This window comes from Macaca thibetana, chromosome 1 (genome assembly GCF_024542745.1).
Source record: "Macaca thibetana thibetana isolate TM-01 chromosome 1, ASM2454274v1, whole genome shotgun sequence".
NCBI classification, from domain to species: domain Eukaryota; kingdom Metazoa; phylum Chordata; class Mammalia; order Primates; family Cercopithecidae; genus Macaca; species Macaca thibetana.
Window position 1 is genome coordinate 44273365 of NC_065578.1, and position 25529 is coordinate 44298893.

General features: G+C 43.2%; 2 protein-coding genes across 3 annotated transcripts in view; both read right to left on the minus strand.

The window, feature by feature from the left end:
- Nucleotides 1-25529, minus strand: part of EIF2B3 (eukaryotic translation initiation factor 2B subunit gamma) — a 349397-nt gene that overhangs the window by 227802 nt on the left and 96066 nt on the right. The gene's annotated exons all lie outside the window — the stretch shown is intronic.
- ZSWIM5 (zinc finger SWIM-type containing 5) overlaps nt 1-25529 on the minus strand; it is a 192937-nt gene that overhangs the window by 53203 nt on the left and 114205 nt on the right. For both annotated transcript variants that reach the window (XM_050797641.1, XM_050797650.1), the window contains exon 2: nt 20673-21029. In XM_050797641.1, the coding sequence (XP_050653598.1) occupies nt 20673-21029 (357 nt within the window). The remainder of the gene's footprint in view (nt 1-20672; nt 21030-25529) is intronic.

Here is a 25529-nt window from a genome sequence, read left to right on the forward strand (position 1 = left end):
AGTAAGATTGGTATTAATCCTTCTTTAAATGTTTGGTAGAATTCAGCTGGGTCTCAGGCTTTTCATTACTGGGTGACTTTTTATTATGGCTTTGATCTTGTTACTTTATTTGGTCTGTTCAAGTTTTGGATTTTTTCGTGGTTCAGTCTTGATAGGTTATATGCATCTTGAAATTTGTCCATTGCTTTTAGATTTTCTGATTTATTGGCATATAGTTGTTCACAGTAACCACTAATGATCCTTTGAATTTCTGTGTTATCAGCTGTAATGTCTCCTTTTTCACCTCTGATTTTATTTATTTGGGTCATCTCTCTTTTTTTCTTAGTCTGGCTAAAGGTTTGTCAATTTTGTTAAACTTTTCAAAAAACCAACCTTTTGTTTTATTGATTTTTTGTATTGTTTTCTTCATTTCAATTTATTTCTGCTCTGATCTTTATTATTTCTTTTTTCTATCAATATTAATTTTGGGTTTGGCTTGCTCTTGCTTTTCTACTTCTTTAAGATACATCATTAGATTGTTTATTTGAAGTTTTTCTTCTTTTTGATCTAGGTACTTATAGCTATACATTTCCCTCTTAGTACTGGTTTTGCTGTATCCTATAGATTTTAGTATATTGTGTTTCCATTATCATTGGTTTTAAGAAATTTTTCAATTTCCTCTTAATTTCTTTATTGACCCACTGGTCATTCAGAAGCATATTGTTTAATTTCCATGTATTTGTATAGTTTCCAAAATTCCTCATTATTAATTTCTAGTTTTATTCCATTGTGGTCAGAGAAGATGCTTATTTCAGTTGTTTGTTTGTTTACTGTTTTAAGACTTGTTTTGTAACCTAACATGTGGTTTATCTCTGAGAATAATCCATGTGCTGAGGAAAATAATGTGTATTCTGCAGTTGCTGGCTGAAATGTTCTGTAAATATCTATTAGTTGCATTTGGTCTATAGTGCAGATTAAATCCAATGTTTCTTTGTTGATTTTCTGTCTGGAAGATGTGTCCAATGCTAATAGTGGGATGTTGAAGTCTCCAGCTATTACTATACTGAAGTCTATCTCTCTATTTAGCTGTAATAGTGTTTGCTCTATATATTTGGGTGCTCCAGTGTTGGGTGTATATATATTTACAATTACTATATACTCTTACTGAACTAACCCCTTTATCATTATATTGTCACCTTCTTATAGTTTTTGTCTTGAAATCTATTTTGTCTGACAAAAGTATAGCTACTCCTGCTCCTTTTTGTTTTCATTGACATGAAATACCTTTTTCAATCCCTTTTCGGTCTATGTTTGTCTTTATAAGTGAAGTGTGTTTCTTGTAGGTAACAGATCATTGGGTCTAATTTTTTTTTAATCCATGCAGCCACTTTATGTCTTTTTATTGGAGAACTTAGTCTATTTACATTCAGTGTTGTTATTGATAAGTAAGGACTTAGTCCTGCCATTTTGTTATTTGTTTTCTGGTTGTTTTGTGGTCTTCTCTTCCTTCTTTCCTTCCTGTTTTCCTTTAGTGAAGGTGATTTTCTCTGGTGATATGATTTAGTTTCTTACTTTTAACTTTTTGTGTATTTGTTGTATTGTTTTTGGCTTGAAGTTACCACGAAGCTTGCAAATACTATCTTTTTTTTTTTTTTTTTTTTTTTTTTTTTTTTTTTTTGAGACGGAGTTTCGCTCTGTCGCCCAGGCTGGAGTGCAGTGGCCGGATCTCAGCTCACTGCAAGCTCCGCCTCCTGGGTTCACGCCATTCTCCTGCCTCAGCCTCCCAAGTAGCTGGGACTACAGGCGCCCGCCACCTTGCCCGGCTAATTTTTTGTATTTTTTAGTAGAGATGGGGTTTCACCGTGTTAGCCAGCATGGTCTCCATCTCCTGACCTCGTGATCCGCCCATCTCGGCCTCCCAAAGTGCTGGGATTACAGGCTTGAGCCACCGCGCCCGGCCATGCAAATACTATCTTATAACCCATTATTTTAAACTGATAAAAAACTTACACCATTTGAATAAGCAAACAAGCCAAAAGAAACCTAATAAAAACTCTACAACTTACCTTTGTCCCCCTGCTTTTTAACTTTTTGTTGTTTCTACTTGTATCTTATTATGCTATGTCTTGAAAGTTGTAGTTATTATTTGTGATTGGTTCATAGTTTAGTCTTTCTACTTAAGAGTAGTTTACACATCACAGTTAAAGCATTATAATATTTTGTGTTCTTCTGTCTACTTACTATCACCAGTGAGTTCTGTGCCTTCATATGATTTTTTCTTGTTCACTAACATCCTTTTTGTACTGATAGAAGTACTCCCTTTTAGCATTTCTTGTAGGCCAGTTCTGGTGTTGATGTAATCCCTCAGTTTTTGTTTGTCTGGGAAAGTCTTTATTTCTCCTTCATGTTTGAAGGATATTTTTGCCAAACATACTATTTTAGGATAAAAGTTTTTTTTCCTTCACTTTAAACATGTCATGCCACTCTCTCCTGGCCCGTAAAGTTTCCACTGAAAAGTCTGCTGCCAGACTCCATTGTATGTTACTTTTTAATTTTCTCTTGCTGCTTTTAGGATCCTTTCTATATCCTTGACCTTTGGGAGTTTGATTATTAAATGTCTTGAACTAGTCTTCTTTGGGTTAAATATGCTTGGTATTCTATAACCTACTTGTACTTGGATACTGATATATCTTCCTCTAGGTCTGGGAAGTTCTCTGATATAATCCCTTTGAATAAATTCTCTATCCCCAATCTCTTTCTCTATGTCCTCTTTAAGGCCAATAACTCTTAGATTTGCCCCTTGAAGCTATATTCCGGATCTTGCAGGTATGTATCACTCATTTTATTCTTTTTTTCTTTTATCTCCTCAGACTGTGAATTTTCAAATAGCCTGTCTTCAAGCTCACTAATTCCTTCTTCTGCTTGATGAATTCTGCTATTAAAAGACTCTGATGCATTCTTCTGTATGCTAATTGCATTTTTCAGCTCCAGAATTTCTGCTTCTTTTGAATTATTTCAATCTCTTTGTTAAATTTATCTGATAGAAGTCTAAATTCCTTCTTTGTGTTATCTTGAATTTCTTTGAGTTTCCTCAAAACAGCTATTTTGAATTCTTTCTGAAAGGTTACACATCTCTGTTTCTCCAGGATTGGTTTCTGGTACCTTTAGTTCATTTGATGAGGTCATGTTTTCCTGGATGATGTTGATGCTTGTAGATGTTTGTCAGTGTCCAGGCATTGAAGAGTTAGGTATTTGGTGTAGTCTTCTCAGCCTGGGCTTGTTTGTACCTGTTCTTCTTGGGAAGGCTTTCCAGATATGTGAAAGGACTTGGGTATTGTGATCTAAGCTGTATCTGCTTTAGTGGTCACCCCAACCCCAGTAATGCTGTGGTTCTTGCAGACCCATAGAGGTACCTCCTTGGTGGTCTAGAACAAGATCCAGAAGAATTCTCTGGGAAACCAGGCAAAGACTCTTGTTCTCTTCCCTTAGTTTCTTCCAAACAAATGGGATCTTTCTCTGTTCTGAGCTACCTGGAAGTGGTGTGACATAAGTACCCTTGTGGTCACCACCACTAGGACTGTGCTTGGTCAAATCTGAAGCCAGCACCAAATTAGGTCTCACCTAAGGTTTGCTGTAACCACTCCCTGGCTATTATCTGTGTTCACTCAAGGCCCTGAGGCTCCACAATCAGCAGGTGGCAAAGCCAGCCTGGCCTGTGTCCTTCTCTTCAGGATGGTGGGTTCCTCCAGACTCTGGGTGTGTCCAGAGGTGCCATCCCGGAGCCAGGGACCAGAGTAAAAAAACCTTAGATGTTCACCTGCTGTTCCATTGTACTGTGGCTGAACTGGCACTCAAACCACAAAACATAGTCCTTCCTGTCAGGCCTCTGAGCCCAAGCTAAGCCATCGTATCCCCTGTGACCTGCATGTATGTAAGTCCAGATGGCCCAAAGCAAGTGAAGAATCGCAAAAGAAGTGAAAATGGCCAGTTCCTGCCTTAACTGATGACATTCCACCACAAAAGAAGTGAAAATGGCTGGTCCCTGCCTTAACTGATGATATTACCTTGTGAAATTCCTTCTCTTGGCTCATCCTGGCTCAAAAGCTCCCCAACTGAGCACCTGGTGACCCCCACCCCTGTCAGCCAGAGAACAATCCCCTTTAATTGTAATTTTCCACTACCTACCCAAATCTTATCAAATGGCCCCACCCCTCTCTCCCTTCGCTGACTCTCTTTTCGGACTCAGCCTGCCTGCACCCAGGTGAAATAAGCAGCCTTGTTGCTCACACAAAGCCTGTTTGGTGGTCTCTTCACACGGACGCATGTGACAATTGGTGCTGAAGATCCAGGACAAGAAGACTCCTTTGGGAGACCAGTCCCCTGTCCTCGCCCTCACTCCGTGAGGAGATCCACCTACAACCTTGGGTCCTCAGACCAACTAGCCCAAGGAACATCTCACCAATTTCTTTTTCTTTTTTGGGGGGCGGAGGCGGGGATGGAGTTTCGCTCTTTTTGCCCAGGCTGGAGTGCAATGGCACGACCTCAGCTCACTGCAAGCTCCACCTCCCAGGTTCAAGCGATTCTCCTATCTCAGCCTCCCAAGTAGCTGGGATTACAGGCACCTGCCACCACGCCAGGCTAATTTTTTTGTATTTTTAGTAGAGACGGGGTTTCACCATGTTGGCCAGGATGGTCTCGATCTCTTGCTCATGATCTGCCTGCCTTGGCCTCCCAAAGTGCTGGGATTACAGGCGTGAGCCACCGCACCTAGCCAATATCTCACCAATTTCAAATCAGGTAAGCAGTCTTTTCACTCTCTTCTCCAGCCTCTTTTGCTACCCTTCAATCTCCCTTTCTTGCTACCCTTCAATCTCCCCATCCTTCCAATTCCAGTTCTTTTCCCTCTCTAGTAGAGACAAAGGAGACACATTTTATCTGTGGACCTAAAACTCCGGTGCCAGTCACGGACTCAGGAAGACAGCCTTCCCTTGGTGTCTGACCACCGCAGGGATGCCTGCCTTGGTCATTCACCCACATTCCCTTGGTGGCAAGTCAACTGCAGGGACACCTGCTTTGGCTGGTCACCCACATTGCAGCCCTGGGCTGCTCACCCACCCCCTTCTCCGTGTCTCCACCTTTCTCTTTAAACTTACCTCCTTCACTATGGGCAACCTTCCACCCTCCATTCCCCCTTCTTCTCCCTTAGCCTGTGTTCTTAAAAACCTAAAACCTCTTCAACTCACACCTGACCTAAAACCTAAACACCTTATTTTCTTCTGCAACACCGCCTGGCACCAATACAAACTTGATAATGACTCTAAATGGCCAGAAAACGGCACTTTTGATTTCTCCATCCTACAAGACCTTGATAATTTTTGTTGAAAAATGGGCAAACGGTCTAAGGTGCCTTACATCCGGGCATTTTTCATACTTCGTCCCCTCCCTAGTCTCTGTTCTCAATGCAATTCCTCTCAAATCCTCCTTTCCCTCCCGTCTGTCCCTTCAGTCCCAACCCCAAGCGTAACTGAGTCTTTCCAATCTTCCTTTTCTACAGACCCATCTGATTTCTCCCCTCCTCCCCAGGCTGTTCGTCGCCAGGCCGAACCAGGTCCCAATTTTTCCTCAGTCTCCGCTTCTCTACTCTATAATCCTTCTATCACCTCCCCTCCTCACACCTGGTCCAGTTTACAGTTTGGTTCCGTGACTAGCTCTTTCCTACCTGCCCAATAATTTCCTCTTAGAGAGGTGGCTGGAGCTGAAGGCACAGTCAGGATACATGTGCCTTTTTCCCTATCAGACCTCTCTCAGATCAGTCAGGGTTCAGGCTCTTTCTCATCAGACCCCACTAAATATATACAGGAATTCAGATATCTAACTCTGTCCTACAATTTAACCTGGAGTGACTTAAACGTTATCCTAACTTCAAACCTCCCCCTAGATGAACCAGCAAGAGTTTTTTCTCTAGCCCAATCTCATGCTGACAACCGCCAGCTCCATGAGCCAGAGCTCCAGGAAGGCATTAGAGCAGTTCCCCGAGAGGATCCCCAATGGAACTATCAGGTAGATTCCCTGGGTATAGTTAGGTGAGATTACATGATTTCCTGCCTAGCTTTGAAGGGCTTAAAAAGGCAGCTTACAAAGCTGTTAATTATGACAAGCTTAAAGAAACTACCCAAGGAAAAGAAGAAAACCCAGGCCAGTTCATGGCCCGCTTAGCAGCAACCCTTAGATGCTTTACCGCCCTAGACCCAGAGGGGCCAGAGGCCGCCTTATTCTTAATATGCATTTTATCACCCAATCCGCTCCTGACATTAGGAAAAAACTCCAGAAGTTGGATTCCGGCCCTCAAACCCTACAACAGGACTTAACTAACCTCGCCTTCAAGGTGTACACTTATAATAGTGAAGAGGCAGACAAACAACAACGCATCTATGAGTCACAGCTACTTGCCTCCAATGTAAGATGACCCACAACCACATCTCCAGCATACAAAAACTTCAGAACACCCAAGCCACGGCTCCTAGGGGCTCCTTCAAAACCTCCTCGTGGACCTTGCTTCAAATGCTAAAAGCCTGGCCACTGGGCCTTGGAATACCCGCAGCCCAGGATTCCTCCTAAGCCATGCCCTGTCTGTACGGGCCTCCACTGGAGGTCGGACTGTCTGACTCACACCGCCGCTGCTCCTAAAGCCCCTGGAGCCCAAACCCAATGTTCCTTGGCCAACTCCTTCCCAGATCACCTCAGCTTAGCAGCTGAAGACTGACGCTGCCTGCTCGCCTCGGAAGCCCCCTGGACCATCATGGATGCTGAGCTTCGGGTAACTCTTACAGTGGAGAGGGTAAGTCCGTCCCCCATTTAATCGATACAGGGGCTAGCCACTCCACATTACCTTCTTTTCAAGGGCCTGTTTCCCTTGCCCCTGTAACTGTTGTGGGTATTGACGGCCAAGCTTCAAAACCCCTTAAAACTCCCCCACCCTGGTGCCAATTTGGACATTCTTTTTGCACTCTTTTTGAGTTATCCCCACCTGCCCAGTTCCCTTATTAGGCCGAGACATTTTAACCAAATTATCTGCTTCCCTGACTATTCCTGGACTACAGCCACATCTCACTGCTGCCCTTTTTCCTAACCCAAAGCCTCCTTTGCATCTTCCTCTCGTATACCCCCACCTTAACCCACCAGTATGGGACACCTCTACTCCCTCCCTGGCAACTGATCACATGCTCATTACTATCCCATTAAAACCTAATCACCCTTACCCCACTCAACGCCAATATCCTATCCTGAAGCAGGCTTTAAAAGGATTAAAGACTGTTATCACTCGCCTGCTACAGCATGGGCTTCTAAAACCTATAAACTCTCCTTACAATTCCCCCATTTTACCTGTCCAAAAATCGGATAAGTCTTACAGGTTAGTTCGGGATCTGCACCTTATCAACCAAATTGTTTTGCCTATCCACCCTATAGTGCCCAACCCGTACACTCTTTTGTCCTCAATACCTTCCTCTACAACTCACTATTCCATTTTGTTCTTAAAGATGCTTTTTTTCACTATTCCCCTGCACCCCTCTTCCCAGCCTCTCTTTGCTTTTACCTGGACTGACCCTGACACCCATCAGTCCCAGCAGCTTACCTGGGATGTGATGCCTCAAGGTTTCAGGGATAGCCCTCATTACTTCAGCCAAGCTCTTTCTCATGATTTCCTTTCTTTCCACCCCTCTGCTTCTCACCTTATTCAATATATTGATGACCTTCTACTTTGTAGCCCCTCCTTTGAATCTTCTCAACAAGACACCCTCCTGCTCCTTCAACATTTATTCTCCAAAGGATATTGGGTATCCCCCTCCAAAGCTCAAATTTCTTCTCCATCTGTTACCTACCTCGGCATAATTCTTCGTAAAAACACACATGCTCTCTCTGATGATCGTGTCCGACTGATCTCTCAAATCCCAACACCTTCTACAAAACAACAACTCCTTTCCTTCATCAGCATGGTTGGATACTTTCACCTCTGGACACTTGGTTTTGCCATCCTAACAAAACCATTATATAAACTCACAAAAGAAAACCTAGCTGACCCCATAGATCCTAAATCCTTTCCCCACTCCTCTTTCTATTCCTTGAAGACAGCTTTAGAGACTGCCACCATGCTAGCTCTCCCTGACTCATCCCAACCCTTTTCATTACACACAGCCGAAGTGCAGGGCTGTGCAGTCAGAATTCTTACACGAGGACCGGGACCGCGCCCTGTAGCCTTTTTGTCCAAACAACTTGACTTTACTGTTTTAGGCTGGCCATCGTGTCTCTGTGCAGCAGCTGCCACCACCCTAATACTTCTAGAGGCCCTCAAAAATCACAAACTGTGCTCAACTCACTCTCTACAGCTCTCATAACTTCCAAAATCGATTTTCTTCCTCACACCTGATGCATATACTTTCTGCTCCCCGGCTCCTTCAGCTATACTCACTCTTTGTTGAGTCTCCCACACTTACCATTGTTCCTGGCCCAGACTTCAATCCAGCCTCCCACATTATTCCAGATACCACACCTGACTCCCATGACTGTATCTCTCTGTGATCGACCTGACATTCACCCTATTTCCCCATATTTCCTTCTTAACTATTCCTCACCCTGATCACATTTGGTTTATTGATGGTAGTTCCACCACACCTAATCACCACTCATCAGCAAAGGCAGGCTATGCTATAGTATCTTCCACATCTGTCTTTGAGGCCACCACTCTGCCCGCCTCCACTACCTCTCAGCAAGCCCAACTCATTGCCTTAACTCGGGCCCTCACTCTTGCAAAGGCACTACGTGTCAATATTTACACTGACTCTAAATATGCCTTCCATATCCTGCACAATCATGCTGTTATATGGGCAGAAAGAGGTTTCCTCACTACACAAGGGTCCTCTATCATTAATGCTTCTTTAACAAAAACTCTTCTCAAGGCCGCTTTACTTCCAAAGGAAGCTGGAGTCATTGACTGCAAGAGCCATCAAAAGGCATCAGATCCCATTGCTCTAGGCAACGTTTATGCTGATAAGGTGGCTAAAGAAGCAGCTAGCATTCCAACTTCTGAACCTCATGGCCAGTTTTTCTCCTTCTCATCGGTCACTCCCACCTACTCCCCTGCTGAAACTACCACTTATCAATCTCTTCCCACACAAGCAAATGGTTCTTGGACCAAGGAAAATATTTCCTTCCAGCCTCACAGGCCCATTCTATTCTGTCGTCATTTCATAACCTCTTCCATGTAGGTTACAAGCCGCTAGCCCATCTCTTAGAACCTCTCATTTCCTTCCCATCGTGGAAATCTATCCTCAAGGAAATCACTTCTCAGTGTTCCATCTGCTATTCTACTACCCCTCAGGCCCCCTCCCTTTCCTACACATCAAGTTCGGGGATTTGCCCCTGCCCAGGACTGGCAAATTGACTTTACTCACATATCCCGAGTCAGAAAACTAAAATACCTCTTGGTCTGGGTAGACACTTTCACTGGATGGGTAGAGACCTTTCCCACAGGGTCTGAGAAGGCCACCACAGTCATTTCTTCCCTTCTGTCAGACATAATTCCTCAGTTTGGCCTTCCCACCTCTATATGGTCTGATAATGGACAGGCCTTTACTAGTCAAATCACCCAAGCAGTTTCTCAGGCTCTTGGTATTCAGTGGAACCTTCGTATCACTTACCATCCTCAATCTTCAGGAAAGGTAGAACGGATTAATAGTCTTAATTTTAAAGACACACCTCACCAAGCTCAGCCTCCAACTTAAAAAGGACTGGACAGTACTTTTGCCTCTTGTCCTTCTTAGAATTAGAACCCATCCTTGAGATGCTACAGGGTACAATCCATTTGAACTTTTATATGGACGCACTTTCTTGCTCGGTCCCAACCTCATCCCAGACACCAGCCCTCCAGGCGACTATCTTTCAGTCCTCCTGAAGGCTAGACAGGAAATTCACCAGGCTACTAATCTTTTCTTGCCTACTCCAGATTCTCAGCCATATGAAGACACCCTAGCTGGACGATCAGTTCTTGTTAAGAATCTGACCCCTCAAACTCTACAACCTTGATGGATCAGACCCTACTTAGTCATCTATAGTACCCCAACTGCCATGTGCCTGCAGGATCCTCCCCACTGGGTTCACCATTCCAGGATAAAGCTGTGTCCGTCGGACAGCCAGCCTAATCTCTCCTCTTCCTCCTGGAAGTTGCAAGTATTCTCCCCTACTTCCCTTAAACTCACTCGCATTTCTGAAGAACAGTAATAACCCTTATGAGCCTAATACATCCCTTCATTCTATTAGGTCTGTTCATCCTTACCCTACTTTTTGCAACAGGGCTTTACGAAGTGACCCCCACTACTTGGACTGAGCCCCAAAAACTAGTCATCCCTACTATCTTCTGTCTAGTCACACTCCTATTCACCATTCTCAACTACTCATAAATGCCTTACTCTTGTTTACACTGCCGGTTTACAGTTTCTTCAAGCCATCATAGCTGATATCTCTTGGTGCTATCCCTAAACTGCCACTCTTAACTCCCTCTTAGAGTGGATAGATGATCTTTGCTGGCAGGGGACCCTCCAATACTTTCACCCTGATGAAGTTCTATTCTTTACTTTTATATTCACTTGTGTTCTCATTCCCACTCTTATGCCACCCTCTACCTCTCCCCAGCTATCTCTAACACACTATCAATCTTACCCACTCTCTCCTAGCCATTTCTAATCACTCCTTAGCGAACAATTGTTGGCTTTGCATTTCCCTTTCTTCCAGCGCCTACACAGCTGTCCCCGCCTTACATACAGACTGGGCAACATCTCCTGTCTCCCTACACCTCCAAGCTTCCTTTAACAGCCCTCATCTTTACCCTCCTGAAGAACTCATTTACTTTCTAGGCAGGTTCAGCAAGACCTCCCCAGACATTTCACATCAGCAAGCTGCGGCCCTCCTCCGCACTTACTTAACAAACCTTCCTCCTTATATCAACTCTACTCCCCCCATATTTGGACCCCTCACAACACAAACTACTATTCCTGTGGCCACTCCTTTATGCATCTCTCGGCAAAGACCCACTGGAATTCCCCTGGGTAACCTTTCACCTTCTCGATGTTCCTTCACTCTTCATCTCCAAAGCCCAACTACATATATCACTGAAACAACTGGAGCCTTCCAGCTCCGCATTACAGATAAGCCCTCTATCAGTACTGGCAAACTTAAAAACATTAGCAGTAATTATTGCTCAGGAAGATACTTACTCTGTATTTCACTCCATCCTTGGCTACCTTCCCCTCGCTCGTCAGACTCTCCTCCCAGGCCCTCTTCTTGTTTACTTATACCCAGCCCCGTAAATAACAGTGAAAGGTTGCTCGTAGACACTCAACGTTTTCTCATACATCATGAAAATAGAACCTCCCCCTCTACACAGTTACCCCATCAGTCCCCATGACAACCTCTGATGGTTGCCGCCCTAGCTGGATCCCTAGGAGTCTGGGTACATGACACCCCTTTCAGCACTCCTTCTCACCTTTTTACTTTGCATCTCTGGTTTTGCCTTGTACAAGGTTTCTTCTTCCTCTGTGGATCCTCCACCTATGTGTGTCTACTTGCTAATTGGACAGGCACATGCACACTAGTTTTCCTTACTCTCAAAATTCTTTTTGCAAATGGGACTGAAGAGCTCCCTGTTCCCCTCATGACACCAACAGGACAAAAAAGAGTTATTCCACTAATTCCCTTGCTTGTTGGTTTAGGACTTTCTGCCTCCACTATTGCTCTCAGTACTAGAATAGCAGGCATTTCAACCTCTGTCACGACCTTCCGTAGCCTCTGTAATGACTTCTCTGCTAGCATCACAGACATATCACAAACGTTATCAGTCCTCCAGACCCACGTTGACTCTTTAGCTGCGGTTGTCCTCCAAAACCGCCAAGGCCTTGACTTACTCACTGCTGAAAAAGGAGGACTCTGTATATTTTTAAATGAAGAGTGTTGTTTTTACCTAACTCAGTCTGGCCTGGTATATGACAACATAAAAAAAACTCAAGGATAGAGCCCAAAAACTCGCCAACCAAGCAAGTAATTACGCTGAACCCCCTTGGGCACTCTCTAATTGGATGTCCTGGGTCCTCCCAATTCTTAGTCCTTTAATACCTATTTTCTCCTTCTTTTATTCAGACTGTGTATCTCCGTTTAGTTTCTCAATTCATCCAAAACTGTATCCAGGACATCACCAATCATTCTATACAACAAATGCTCCTTCTAACAACCCCACAATATCACCCCTTACCACAAAATCCTCCTTCAACTTCACCTCTCCCACTCTAGGTTCCCACGCCACCCCTAATCTCGCTCAAAGCAGCCCTGAGAAACATCACCCATTATCTCTCCATGCCACCCCCCAAAAAATTTTTGCTGCTCCAACACTTCAATACTATTTTATGTTATTTTTCTTATTAATATAAGAAGGCAGGAATGTCAGGCCTCTGAGCCCAAGCTAAGCCATCGTATTCCCTGTGACCTGCAGGTATGTTCGGATGGCCCGAAGCAAGTGAAGAATCACAAAAGAATTGAAAATGGCCAGTTCCTGCCTTAACTGATGACATTCCACCACAAAAGAAGTGAAAATGGCTGGTCCCTGCCTTTACTGATGACATTACCATGTGAAATTCCTTCTCTTGGCCAATCGTGGCTCAAAAGCTCCCCCACTGAGCACATTGTGACCCCCACCCCTGCCAGCCAGGGAACAACCCCCTTTGATTGTAATTTTCCACTACCTACCCAAATCTTATAAAACCTCCCCACCCCTATCTCTCTTCATTGACTCTCTTTTTGGACTCAGCCCACCTGCACCCAAGTAAAATAAAAAGCCTTTTTGCTCACACAGTCTGTTTGGTGGTCTCTTCACACGGACACACGTGACACTTCCCACTCTTCCTGCCCCTTTCCAAAGGCAGAGGAGCCTCCCATGGTCGCCACTACCACAGGCCCATGAGGAGTACTGCTAGACTACCACTTAAGGCCCAAGGCCTCTCCAGTCAGCTTGTGGTGAATGCTGCCTGGCTTGGGACTCACCCTTCAGGGCAGTGCACTCTCCAATGGCCCTGGGCAGGTCTAGAAAAGCCATCCAAGAGCCAAGTCCTGGAATTGAGGACCCCAAGAGGCCACTTGGTGCTCTAGACCCTGTGGCTGAGCTGGTACCTAAGGTGCAAGACAAAGTCCCCTTTGTTTTTACTTCCACTTTTCTCAAGTGGAAGGCATCTTGTCCCATAGCCACCATAGCTGGGAATGTCCTGAGACTCACCTTAAGCCAGCAAGTTTCAGAGTCTCACCCAAGGTTCTCAATGTAGTACATGGGTATCACTGCTGGTTATTCAGGGCCCCCAGGGCTCTTCAGTTAGCAGGCAATGAATCCTGTCAGGACTAGTTCCTTCCCTTCAAAGGCAGCAGGTTCCTTTCTGGCCCAAGGTGTGTCAAGAAATGTAGTACAGGGAGCTAGGGCCTGGAAAGGGGGCTTCACGACTCTGACTGGTGCCCTATCCTGGTGTGGGTGAGCTGGTATCCAAGATACAAGACAAACTCATCCCCACTCTTCCCTCTCCTCTCCTCAAGCAAAGGGATGGGACCTCTTTTGGAGTTGTAAACTGAACTGCCTGGGGTTAAGGGAAGGGTGATGCCATCACTCCCTCAGCTACCCTAGCTGGTGTCTCAGTAGGTCACATGTCTCCCCACAGTCCACTGTCTCTGGGCCCAGTTCAGCATTGGGACTTGCCTAGGAGATGCAGTCCTTGCAGCCTAGACTGCCTTTCGAGTTTATTTAAGGCCCCAGAGCACTTTAGCCCACAGATGTGAGGCTTGCTGGAACTCAAGTTTGGACTGCTGGGACTGGTAATTCCTCTTTGGCTAGGGCCAATTTAAATGCTCCCTCTATGGGGAGGTGTCAGCTGAGTTTGGTCTGGTTTTGTTTTCTGTTATAATAGGGCAGCACTGAGTTTAATGCCTCAGAAATGCTGCAATTTATGTTTTCCCAATGCACCAAAATGCTTTCCACACCATGCTATGACTGCAGGGCGACTGGGGAGGTGTGGACTGGTGAGTCAAGACTTTTTCCTACTTCCTCAGTGCCTCTTTTAGCAATATGAAGTTAAAACCAGGTATTATGAGTGCTCACCTGATTTTTGGTTCTTATGTGGGTACTGCTTTTGTGTGTAGATGGTTCTTAGATTGGTGTCCTCATGTGAGGAAGTAGGGAACAAATGGTGTAGCCTTCTATTCTGCCATCTTGTTCTGCCTCCTTCCTCAATCTTTCTTTTTGGATAAGAGAAACTGAAGTCCTGGCCAGGATGCTGTATTCCAGAGAATCTTGGGGTATGGAGTTACCAGAGCAAATCACAAATAGGGCATAGAGTAGTGCTAGAGGCAGAGCTGGAAGGATAGTCAAATCTGAGTAACCAATCCCAAAAAGATAAGGCAATGTCTAGCTACAAACACATATAGGGACTAATACAAGAAGTGGTCTCAGGGAAGTGGGGAGCAGAGCAAAGCTTGGATCTGTTCTTAAAATTCAAAGCAGGCAGCTAGCAGTTTTAGGAATTTTATTCCTGCTGTTTTAGGTTTGTTTTGGTGAGGAATGGGGTTAAAAAGAAAGGAGAAGGAAAATGTTCTAAGTGTTTAAAGATTTAGCAGGGAACAGAAATACGATTTCAAACATCATTTTTATCTAAAATTTTTGATTCCAAAAATTCTGACTTTCTCCCTCAGTTCCAGGTCCATATATTTAACTGTTTATCAGAATTCTTTATCTAAATGTCCTAGAAGTATCTCAAACTTAAATTTATCTTCCTCCTAAATTCATTTATCCTCTTTTGTTCCCTAATGAATGGCAACATCATTATCAAAACCATCAATGCCATTCTAGCTAGACATTTTGGAATTCAGTTTTACGTCGTCTTCTTCACTCCTCACTCATCCAATACACTTGGGTTTTCAGTCTAGTCCATTTTACCTCTATGATATCTCCTTTGTGTATCATTGCTTATACCAGTACTGGTTAAGAAATAGATCAAGAAAGGGCCTGTAGAATACTATGGAACCTGTCGTAGAAAGCTAATATAAGTATGGGATAAACATGTATACAGAAGTAGTAGTTCCTGGGGAAGGTTGAGAATCACATCTCGAGTTGATTGTGGCAACTGCAGCCTAATTTCAGACAAAAATTAAGATATGGGAATGGGAAGCGTAATGAGGAATATAGGTTTCTTCAGCACAGTAGTAATGAGGGAAGAGGGTTGTTTTGGTGACAGTTGTGGTGAAAAAGGCCAATACTGGTCCTGAACCAAGGCAGCCAGTTCAAGAAGAGGCCAGAGAGCTTGGAAATAATTCTGGGGGAAAAGATAGTGGGAATGAGGCACAAAAGCAGGCCATAGCCCAGCTGTCAGGGTACAGAGCTATTCTTCCCTCTGGTGCTACAGGCCTGGGGGATGGGGGCAGAACTCAGGTCTCAAAAAGGAGGTCAGAGAAGTAGAACAGCCTCTCTGTGTGGGATAGGAAGAGATATAGAGAGCTACTCTTTGACAGTATCACTCAAATAGAGAGAGCTCAGTTATTATATAAACACTGCAACTTTGAGTGTAAAGCACATAACATTTTTGCTAGTTAGCAAGAGCTCCTGAAAGCCTGTCTGACTGTTCTTTCTTTATTCCTTTTAAATTTTTTTTTTTTTTTTTTTTTTTGAGACAGGGTCTTACTCTGTTGTCCGTGCTGAGGACAGTAGCATGACACTGTTCATTGCAGCCTCGACATCCTGGGCTCAAGCAATTCTCCTGCATCAGCTTCCCAAGTAGCTGGGACCAAAAGCACACACCACCATGCATGGCTAATTTTTTTATTTTTTGTAGAGATGAGGTCTCACTATGTTGTTCAGGCTGTTCTCCTGGACTCCGGCAATCCTGTTGCCTTGACCTCCCAAAGTGTTGGGATTACAGGCGTTGAGCCACCATGCCCAGCTCTGACTGTTCTTTCTGAGGTTGTTTGTAGGACTTGATTGGCTCTGTTGAACAACTGGGAAAGGCAGGTCCTTTGGCATGTGGACTACTTTATTATACAGGCCACCCACCCAGTCTCATTGCCTCTTCCACACTAGTAGTTAAGTTATTGTATTAGTCCGTTCTTGCACTGCTATAAAGAAATAACTGAAACTGGGTAATTTATAAAGAAAAGTTTAATTGGATCACAGTTCCACAGGATGTACAGGAAGCATGTCTGGGGAGGCCTCAGGAAACTTACAAGACAAAGGGGAAGCAGGCATGTCTTACATGGCTGGTGCAGAAGGAAGAGAGAGAAGTGGGAGGTGCTAAACACTTTTATTTATATTTATTTATTATTTTGAGACAAAGTCTGGTTCTATCACCAGGCTGGAGTGCAGTGGTGCAATTTTGGTTCACTGCAATCTCTGCCTCCTGGGCTCAAGCCATCCTCCTACCTCAGCCTCCCAAGTAGCTGGGACTACACGTACGCACCACAATGCCCAGCTAATTTTTGAATTTTTTGTGGAGACAGGGTTTTTCCATGTTTCCTGGGCTGATCTCAAACTCTGGTGTGCAAGCAATCCACCCACCTTGGCTTCCCAAAGTGCTGGGATTACAGGTGTGAGCCTCTGCGCCCGGCCTACACACTTTTAAATAACCAGATCTCATGAGAACTCACTCACTATCATGAGAACAGCAAGGGGTAAATCCACCTCCATGATCCAATCACCTCCCATCATGCCCCTTCTCCAACAGTGGGGATTACAAATTCAATATGAGATTTGGGTAGGGACAAAAATCCAAACCATATCATTCTGCCCCTGGCCCCTTCTAAATCTCATATCCTTCTTACAATGCAAAATACAATCATCCCTTCTCAACAGTCCCCCAAGTCTTAACTCATTTCAGCATTAACTCAAAAGTCCACCGTCCAAAATCTCATCTGAGACAAGGCAAGTCCCTTCCACCTATGAGCCTGTAAAATCAAAAACAAGTTAGTTACTTCCAAGATACAATGGAAATATAAGCATTGGGTAAATACACCTGCCATTTCAAAAGGGAGAAATCAGCCAAAAGAGAGGGGTTACAGGCCCCAGGCAAGTCCAAAACCCAGCAGGGCAGTCACTAAACCTTAAAGCTCCAAAATAATCCCTTTTGACTCCAAGTCTCACATCCAAGTCACAGTGATGCAATGGGTAGGCACCTAAGTCCTTGAGCAGCTCCACCCACTGAGAGCTCGGCTCCCATGGCTGCTTTCAAGGGCTAGTATTGAGTGCCTGTGGCTTTTTCAAGTGCACAGTATAAGCTATTGGTGGATATACCATCCTGGGATCTGGAGGACAGCAGCCCCCTTCTCACAGCTCCACTAGGCAGTGCTCCAGTGGGGAATCTGTGTGGGGGCTCCAACCCACATTTCCCCTCCACACTGCCCTAGTAGAGGCTCTCCATGAAGGCTTTGCCCCTGCAGCAGACTTGTGCCTAGACATCCAGGCATTTTCATATATCCTCTGAAATCTAGGCAAAGGCTCTCAAGCCTCAACTCTTGGCCTCTGTGCTTAACACCATGTGGACGCCGCCAAGGCTTATGGCTTGCACCCTCTGGAGCAGTGGCCTAAGACCTATCTGGGGCCCTTTTAGCCACAGCTGGAGCTGGAGTGGCTGGGATGCAGGGAGCAGTGTCCTAAGGAGCAAGGTAGTGGAGCCTTGGGCCTGGCCTATGAAACCATTCTTCCCTCCTCGGTCTCTGGGCCTGTGATGGGAGGGGCTACCATGAAGGTGTCTGAAATGCTTTTGAGACATTTTCCTCATTGTCTTGTCTTTACTTAAGCAAATTTCTGCAGCCAGCTTGAATTCCTCCCCTGAAAGGGGGAATTCTTTTCTACCATATGGCCAGGCTGCAAATTTTCCAAACTTTTACACTCTGTTTCCCTTTTAAATATAATTTCTAGTTTTAGGTTAGTTTTTTTTTGTTTGTTTGTTTTTGTTTGTTTTTTTTTTTGCTCACGAATATGAGATGAGGTTGCTAAAAGCAGTCAGGCTATATCTTCAACTCTGCTGCACAGAAATTTCTTCTGCCCAAATCACCACTCTCAAGTTCAAAGTTCCACAGATCCCAAGGGCAGGGGCACAGTGCCTCAAACATCTTTGCTCCAGTTCCCAAAAAGCACCCCATATTCATCTGAGACCATCTCAGCCTGGACTTCACTGTCAATATCACTATCAGCATTTTGGTCACAACAATTTAACAAGTGTCTAGGAAGTTCCAAACTTTCCTTCATCCTCCTGTCTTCTTCTAAGCCCTCCACACTTTTCTAACCTCTGCCTGTTACCCAGTTCCAAAGCTGCTTTCACATTTTCAGGTATCTTTATGGCAATGCCTGACTTTCCAATACCAATTTTTTGTATTGGTACATTCTTGCACTGCTATAAAAAAATACCTGAGAATGGGTAATTTATTTTTAAAAAAGAGGTTTAATTGGCTCATGGTTCTGCAGGCTGTACAGGAAGCATGGCTTGGGAGGCCTCAGGAAACTTAAAATCATGGTGGAAGGCAAAGGGGAAGCAGGCACATCTTACATGGCTGGAGCAGGAGGAAGAGAGAGAAGGGGCAGGTGCTTACACACTTTTCAATAACCGGATCTTGTAAAAACTCACTCATTATCAGGAGAACAGAAAGAGGGAAGGATATCTGCCCCCATGATCTATTCACCTCCCACAAGGCCCCTCCTCCAACGTGGGAGATTACAACTGGATATGACATTTCAGCAGGGACGCAAATCCAAACCGTATCAGTTATCGTCCAAAAGAGAAAGGTAGTTTAGGGAAACTCAAAAAACTTTAGAGAAATTCAAAAAATTCTTTTTTTTTTTTTTTTTTTGAGACGGAGTCTCGCTCTGTCGTCCAGGCTGGAGTGCAGTGGCCGGATCTAAGCTCACTGCAAGGTCCGCCTCCCGGGTTTACGCCATTCTCCTGCCTCAGCCTCCCGAGTAGCTGGGACTACAGACGCCCGCCACCTCGCCTGGCTAGTTTTTTGTATTTTTTAGTAGAGACAGGGTTTCACTGTGTTAGCCAGGATGGTCTCGATCTCCTGACCTCGTGATCCGCCCGTCTCGGCCTCCCAAAGTGCTGGGATTACAGGCTTGAGCCACCGTGTCCGGCCCTAAAAAAATTCTTAAGTCAAATGAACCTAGGTTATAAATAACTTCCTTATTCATAAAGTAGAAATTATTATACCCCACAAAGTAGTTTTGAAAGCTGAATGAATTAACATATATAAAGTCCTCTGTGGACAGAAAACCAAACACTGCATGTTCTCACTCATAGGTGGGAATTGAACAATGAGAACACTTGGACACAGGAAGGGGAACATCACACCCTGGGGCCTGTCGTGGGGTGCAGGGCAGGGGGAAGAATAGCATTAGGAGAAATACCTAATGTAAATGATGAGTTAACAGGTGCAGCAAAGCAACACGGCACATGTATACCTATGTAACAAACCTGCACGTTGTGCACATGTACCCTAGAACTTAAAGTATAATAAAAAATAAAAATAAAAAATAAAGTGCTTTGCATGATGCTTGGAACACAGTGGGATCTAAAAAGCAAAATGAAAACTGGCTTATATAACTCTTCTTCTTAAAATTTTTCTTTTTCCTTTTTTTTTTTTTTTTTTTTTTGAGATGGAGTCTCACTCTGTCATCCAGGCTGGAGTGCAGTGGCATGATCATCTCGGCTCACTGCAGCCTCCACCTCCCAGGTTCAAGCAATTCTCCCACCTCAGCCTCCAAAGTAGCTGGGATTACAGGCATGCACCACCATGCCTGGATGATTTTTGTATTTTTAGTAGAGACAGAGTTTCACCATGTTGGCCAGGCTGGTCTTGAACTCCTGACCTCAAGTGATCCACCCACCTTGACCTCCCAAAGTGCTAGGATCACAGGCGTGAGCCACCGTGCCTGGCCCCTTCTTTAAAATTGTCAATGGTTTTCTATGATTAGGCTTCTACAATCTGGTTTCATTATAAAAACAAGCATTTGTTTCAGACCTGTCTGTTGTTGCTACTAGGTTATAAGCTACTTTAAAAACCATGTCTGTTTTAGACCCTCAACAATCAGCACTACTCCCTGCACATGGTACTTAATAAATTTGTTGAATGAATGAGTGAACATAAACTCTTTCTCCATTAATGCACCCCCAATATATAGTTCATATGCACAATGCTAACACACGCTCCTTAGGATAACTCTGATGCTAATGTAGGGTCCTGAAATATCAAGGGAATTCTCATATCCATCTCAATTCACTGAATGATACAAATTATTTTGTGCTTTCTTTCACTGTTTGAATACTTCAGGCTCCTAGGGACAGGGACTGCACTGACAAAGTCCATAAACTAGACCAATATATAATACTATCATTCTCTGTTCTTTTTCACCAAAATCTTTTTGAGATACACAGTTAGACTGCTTTAAGAAACCTAGAGTTAAACACAGTTGTTTGGATAGAATGAAATGATTAAAGTTAAGTAACTGCAACTGTAGAAATATCCCAATCTCCTAACATGCAATAAAGCAACAAAGTAGAGGTAAGAGGGTTGCTTTGGTGACAGTGGTGATGAATAAGACTTTTTTTTTTTCAATAAAAAAGTTGTACAATTACCGTTCACTTGGTTGATTTCTGAGTTGGAGGATAGAATCTCATCTGCCAGTTTCTGTGCAGTAGGAAGAACTTCAGTGTGGTGTGCCGTGATTAAATATTGAATAAACTTTTGTAGCTGGTCCCTATTCATCTGGAAAAGGGTTTCAGAGATAGGAAGACGCAATTTGACTTGGTCTGGTTTACGGATCCTGTAGAGTGAGAGCGCTACCACATGGGCACAGTAGAATATGTCCTTGTTCCCACAGCCACATGTTACTGAGGTGATTTTGCATCGATCAAAACTGATTGCAACTTTGTAAGTCACTGCTGGTTCAGAGGCAGTGGCCAGCTCAGTTACTGTGCCACTCAGATGAAAGCCTAAGGAAACAAAAAAGAAACTGTGTTTAGAGATTCTATAGTAATAAACTTAAGATTCTCACTTTACATGTGAATTCATCAATTCATAAATTATGTACTGGGTATCTCCTACACACGTACATGATAGGCTTTGCCACAGACACAGAGGTCAATGAAATTCAGTTACTGCTCTGAAGAAACACACAATATAGAAAGAGTCCCTACCCTGGAGTTCATGAACCTCCTGAACTCATACTGATATGAAAACTTTAGCTTGTATGTGTATACATTTTTCTGGGGGGAGGGGATAGTTCATAGCTATCATCATAGTCTCAGAAAGACTAAGAAGGAATCCTAAATAACTTAAAGACTCCTGCAGTAGATTTTCAGCTCTAGGTGGTAGGCAAAGACAAGTCTACAAATAATATCTGTATTATCTAGAGTAAGGTAGATGTCACAAATGAAAGAGAATCCAAAATGCCAAGAGGAAGGACAGAAGGAAGATCAAAGAAGACTAAGGAAAATAATTCTTCTTTAAAACATAAAATTCCACGTGGAATACATAAAAGGCAAGAAATTTAAGACATGAAAGGCACAGCTAGGTGCAATGAAACTACGTAGTGTTACACCTCTACTCACTAGGCACACAGTGACAGTAATTTTGAAATGTAGGAGAATCCATTTTTAACTTAATTAAAAGATAAAATCAATAGCAAATCAATTCTGTAATATTAATTGTTCTTTATTATTATTTTTATCTTTTAGCACTGTCACCGAGGCTGGAGTGCAGTGGTGCAATCTCAGCTCACTTCAGCCTCTGTCTCCTGGGCTCAAGTGATCCTCCCACTCTCAGCCTCGAGTACAAAAATAGAGGAAAATAAAGGAAAGGCTAATGAAAAACAAGCCAGGTGCAGTGGCTCATTTTTGTATTTTTAGTGCAGACGGGGTTTTACCATGTTGCCCAGGCTGGTTTTGAACTCCAGGGCTCAAGCAATCCGCCTGACTCAGCCTCCCAAAGTGCTGGGATTACAGGCACGAGCCACCATGCCTGGCTATTCTTTACTTTAAATATGATTTTTCTTCTTTGAAAAGAATATGTATTCATCTAATCATTAAGTCATTCAACAAAAGTTTAAGGAGACCTTAAATACTGAACTGCTAGGCCTAGGGATGCTAACAAAAAAAGAAGATATTTGTGAAGCATCTGCTATGTAGCAGAACTGTTTTGGGTACTTTTAATAATTTATCACAGCAACCTTATAAAATCAGTACTATTTTCCTTATTTTAAAGGTATGTAAACTGAGGTTCAGAAAGTTTAAGTAATTTGCCCAAGGCGCTAGCAAATGTGACAGACCTGAGATTTGGAACCAGGAGGTCTGACTGACTCCAATGTTAATTTTCTTTCCATTGTATGTCATTACCTCTAAAAGGTGCCACAACAAAGTTCTTTTCAAAACCCACAGACATGCTTAGTGTAGTGGCTCACATATGTAATCCCAACGGCTCAAGAGGTTCAGGTGAGAGGATTACTTGAGGCCAGGAGTTGGGAGACCAGCCTGGGCAACACAGTGAGACCCTGTCTCTACACAAAATTTAAAAAAGTAGCCGGTATGGTGGCACATGCCTGTAGTCCCAGCTACACATATAAGTAAATGGTAACAATATGATGTGCCAAATGCTATAGCACAGACAGGAACAAAGGTGAGACTAATTTCAGAGACTTCCCTGTTTAACTGGACTATACACTGTGAACAGGAAAGCAATTTTAAATAATCTTATATCTGTTGGAGAAATATTTGTCAAGTAATAAAAGGTACATATGTAAGTTTCAGAGCTACCATTGTGACCTGGCAGAATTAACAAATGCAGAGAAAACTTTCCAAAATTCAAGTTTCAGACAGTTATGGTTAATTAAAATAAGACCCAAATTTACAAGTACACTCATAAAACCTAGCCAAATTATCACATAAAGGTACATTTATGTCTAATCCAAAGAAAGGTACACATTACTGAAAACATTCAGATTAATTTCCAGAGCAAGAAAAAGATAAAAATAAACTCACTAACTTCATAGCCTCCAGGTTTGGTTAAACCCCAGAGAGGCTTTTTCTCAGCAAAACAAGCTGCAGGTTTAAAAATATTTACTGTCACTTGTTTAAAGCAAAGTCAAAAAGTTACATTCAAATTAATTATAGGTAAAGATTAATTATAGGTAAAGACTGCCTTCACTTAAAAACTAAGGAAGCTGGGCAACGTGGCTCAGATGCCAGCACTTTTGGAGGCCAAGGTGGGAGGATCGCTTGAGGCTAGGAGTTCAAGACCAGCCTCAGTAACATAGCAAAACCCCATATCTACAAAAAATCAAGCTGGGTGTGGTGGCATACACCTGTAGTCCCAGCTACTTCAGGACTGAGGTGGGAGGAATGCTTGGGTCCAGGAGTTTGAGGTTGCTAGACAGCTATGATGGTGCCACTGTACTCCAGTCTGGGATACAGAGTGAGATCCTGTCTCTTTAAGAAAAAGAAAAAGAAAAAAAGAACGAAAGAAGAGAGCTGTAGGGTTGGGAAGCAGCTCCTCTCCAGACCTATACCCACCAGACATTGCCAGCAGAGTAATATATAGCAAAGAGCACATTACACTAGGAATTAGGCCGCTAGAACCTGATATTTACTATGGAGTCTTGGGCCACACACTTTACAACTCTTGAGCCTTAGATATCTTCTAAGTAGTATAATAATACTTGCTCTGCTTACCTCTCAAAAGTACTCTGTAAAACTATAAAATGTCCTACGGATGTGTTACTAATGTTTTAATGCAATTATTAATGGCTCTCCATGTAAAGGGGATAAGAGACAACTTCCCCAATGGCCAAGTTTCACAGTGGTTGAAAACTAGGTGCTAAGAAAGTACATTCTTAATTTCCCTTGCGCCATTCAGAAGTATTTAGTACAGTGTTGAGAAATGACTTGAGTCCTGATACAAAGACCTCACAGAAGGACTACATTAAAATTTCAAACAAAATAGTAATGTCAATGTGGAAAAGCCTAGTTACTAAGCCCCTGAGTCTAAAGGTGGCTCATGCATGTAATCCCAGCACTGTGGGGGGACAAGACAGGAGGATCACTTGAGGCCAGGAGTTCAAGACCAGCCTGGGCAACATAGAAAGACCCTGTCTCTAAAAATAAAAAAAATAAAAAATAAATAAAAAAAAAAAAAAAAAAAAAAAACCTGCTACACGAGCCCAGGAGGTTGAGGCTGCAATGAGCCATGATGACACCACTGCGCTCCAGATTGAGTGACAGAGTAAGACTTTCTCAAAATAAAAACAAATAAAAACCAACCAACCAACCAACCAAACAAACAAACAAACAAAATGATACATAGAAACATTTCTGCTTCATCCGTTCAATGTTTTAGGCACACTTGGCTTGCAGCAGCACAGTCTCTGAGCCTAATTTCTCCTTCCCTTCCTGTGTGAAAACTGAGTAAGAATATTGGTTAGATTTGAGACTGAAATAGTCATCAATGGGTATCTTATTAGGACATAAGGCTCATGAGGTCAGGGCTTTCTCTGCGTATTGTTCATCACTAATATTAAAAAAAACCAACAAACTACCCTGGTTGTATATTTACAAAAACATTGGACCTCAGCTTCTACAGTTTTAAGATGAGAGGCTGGCCTAAATGATCTCCATGGTTTAATCCTGTGCAGATACATTATGATTCTATAGTGACTATCACTGAATTTCCCACAATGTTAGACACAGAACTTTGCATATTAAAGTTATTTAATAAATGGTGGCTGATCTTACAAAGCAAAGCTCTTTTACTTAGCCTTTATGAGGGCTTCCTATGTGTTAGGCTCCATTCTAAGTGCTTTATATGCATTAACACATTTAATTGTCACAGTTTTATGAATTTGATAGTAGGTATGATGGTAAGTTTTGTTTTGTTTTGTTTTGAGATGGAGTTTCACTCTGTCGCACAGGCAGGAGTGCAGTGGTCCGATCTCAGCTCACTGCAACCTTCACTCTCCGGGTTCAAGTGATTCTCCTGCCTCAGCCTACCAAGTAGCTGGGATTACAGGCGCCTGCCAACACGCCTGGCTAATTTTTGCATTTTTAGTAGAGACAGGGTTTCACCATCTTGGCCAGGCTGGTCTTGAATTCGTGACCTCGTGATCCACCCCCTCTCAGCCTTTCAAACTGCTAGAATTACAGGTGTGAGCCACCGTGCCTGGCCTGATGGTTAGTTTTATGTGTTAATTTGACTAGGCTATGGTACCCAGCTATTCAACCAAACACTAATCTAGGTGTTGCTGTGCAGGTAATTTGTAGATGTGCTTAATATTTACAATCAGCTGACTTTATCTAATGCAGATTATCCTCAATTATGTGGGTGGGCCTCATACAATCGACTGAAAAGTCTTACAAGCAAAAGTCTGAGGTTTCTCTGAGAAATAACAAATTCTGCCTCAAGATTGCAGCACCAGGTCCTGCCCCAAAATTTCCGGCCTGCTC